General features: G+C 38.5%; 1 protein-coding gene across 1 annotated transcript in view; it reads right to left on the bottom strand.

Annotated features, from left to right (window-relative positions):
* Positions 1-2,161, bottom strand: part of phkb (phosphorylase kinase, beta) — a 145,938-nt gene that overhangs the window by 103,036 nt on the left and 40,741 nt on the right. The window contains exons 4-5 of the mRNA XM_015375180.1: positions 1,107-1,214; positions 364-444 (exon numbers count right to left, since the gene is read on the bottom strand). Of these exons, the coding sequence (XP_015230666.1) occupies positions 364-444; positions 1,107-1,214 (189 nt within the window). The remainder of the gene's footprint in view (positions 1-363; positions 445-1,106; positions 1,215-2,161) is intronic.

Consider the following 2,161-nt stretch of genomic DNA (forward strand, 5'->3'; position numbering starts at 1 on the left):
AGGTAAATTAAATGATTTGCCAATGGAATGAGTATTTTTACTCTTTAAATAAGATATTTAGATAAAATGCACTTGAAATAGGACAATGCAATTACATTTACTTATTTTTAAGTGTAATTATCTTGTTCCATTGGCAAAATGTATCTTTTACCTCCTCAATTCAAGAACAAATGCACTTATTTTTAAGAAAAAATGACATATCTAGATTTAGATTTTTTTCCAGTGAACCACAGACATTTATACTGGTTGATTTAACACAAAATCTCTCTTTTACTGGAAAGAGAAAAAGAAATTAAAACAGTGAAGAAATGCATTCATACAGAAGGAATTGCATCTATGTGGCCCTTCTGGTGTCTTGTTTACCTCGTCGGTGTTGTAAATGATCTGAAGACCGGAGCAGATCATCTCCACCAGGTAGAGCAGGAACAGAGAAACCGCATCGATCTGCAACGATGAACAGAACAGATGGGGGTGAAGTGCTTAGTGGGTCATTTGGTCTCCCTCTGTTGTCCATTTAGCAAAAAGCGACGAAAAACTGAGATAAGGGTTTTATTTTAGCTAGAAGCCACTTTAAGACACCATCAATAGGGAAAATACAAACAGCCAAGGACTTCCTGTGAAAAGCAAATGCTTCACTTCTATAGACTTTGGTTGATTTTCGGTGTCTTTGTCACAGCCTGGAAACTTTCCACATTTGTTTTGTTTGATTTCTGGCTCTCTTGCTGTATTGGACTCAGATCCCAGGAAATAGAGTCTCCACCCTGAACTCGGCACACCAAATTGACCTCTTTCGATACCATTGACAGAAGAATAAATGGTTTGAGTGAAGCACATTTGCCTCTCAGGAAAAGCCATTTTTACCGGCAGTACATGCATTCTTCATTGATGCCTGAGGAACTGAGGCGCCGTTATGTTTCATTTATCAGCCAGTTCATTCATGTCGGTGCATCTTTAAAAAGGGTTACTCATCATAGCTTTTGATCTGAAAGTGAACATTTTTTAGCACATTTACCCTGAAAATGCAAAGAACAACCTGCACCAAAAATGTTTTTTGTTTTAGTTTCCCATTTACTCTCATTTCTGCTATTTTCTACCTGCTGACCTACCTGCAGGTGGTGATAGTCGTTGTAGGAGATAATCTCGTCCCCGGTGTCCACATTGAACACAGAGTGAAGACACTTGGAGGGACTGGGGTCCTTTTTAAACTCCTCCACCTGGAAGAGAGATGAAGAAAGGCAAACACTGTGGGATAGATTTCCTTTATTGCTTTCAGTCTCCCCCCGTAAAACTTTAAACAGGTCAGAAATCTCATCCATGAGAAGCTGAATAAAGTTCATTTTCAGCACCTAAAAAACATTCCTAAGCCTTGAAACTTTTTCCTACTTCAATACATAAAAGGCAAAATGTATCTAGGGACGTAATTAAATAATCAACATATGATTCATAATCGATCAAGGGTTTATTAGATAAAAACATTTGATTAACTGATGTTTCTTAAAATAAATTTCTTTCAGTTCTGCATTGATACCACCATCCAGTAGAGGGCACCACATCTTTAAGCAGTACCTCTGGTATTTACAGGAGGGCAGAGAGAAGAATGGATCCAGACTCCGGTCTGGGATTATTTACACTCTTTAATGGTGACAAGGAGACTAAACTTTATGCGGTTCTGTTTGTAAATATAAATACTCTATAAGTTCCTTTAGTTATCATCTACATAGTGCCCATTTTGCCATGCTGCATGGTGTGGCAGCGTGCGTTCATTTCTGTGTTCAGACAGTGAGGATGTGATGTTAGGAGAGTGCAAGGCATTGTGCAAAATGTTTGTAAACCGATAGAAGAAGTTCTGCTGGCAATAAGCATGGTAGATGGGGAAGGTTTCTGTAAGCTAATGCACATCATAGGGTTACTATTAAAACTCCTCTGAGAGCAACAAGAACTCCCTCTTTAAAAGTGCAGGTAACAACACAAAGCCTCTCACCTCTGATTGCTGAATTAAACTAAAGACAGACCTGTATTATAGTCGCCATCCACTTTATTGAAACAAAGTCACAGTATGTCAGAGTGACTTACCCCGTCTATTAATGCTAGTTTTAGATCTCTGTACTGTGGAAATAAGTACCGTATTTTCCAGACTATAGAGCGCACCACACTATAAGCC

This window comes from Cyprinodon variegatus, unplaced genomic scaffold (assembly GCF_000732505.1).
Source record: "Cyprinodon variegatus isolate N-32 unplaced genomic scaffold, C_variegatus-1.0 Scaffold114, whole genome shotgun sequence".
Lineage (NCBI taxonomy): Eukaryota > Metazoa > Chordata > Actinopteri > Cyprinodontiformes > Cyprinodontidae > Cyprinodon > Cyprinodon variegatus.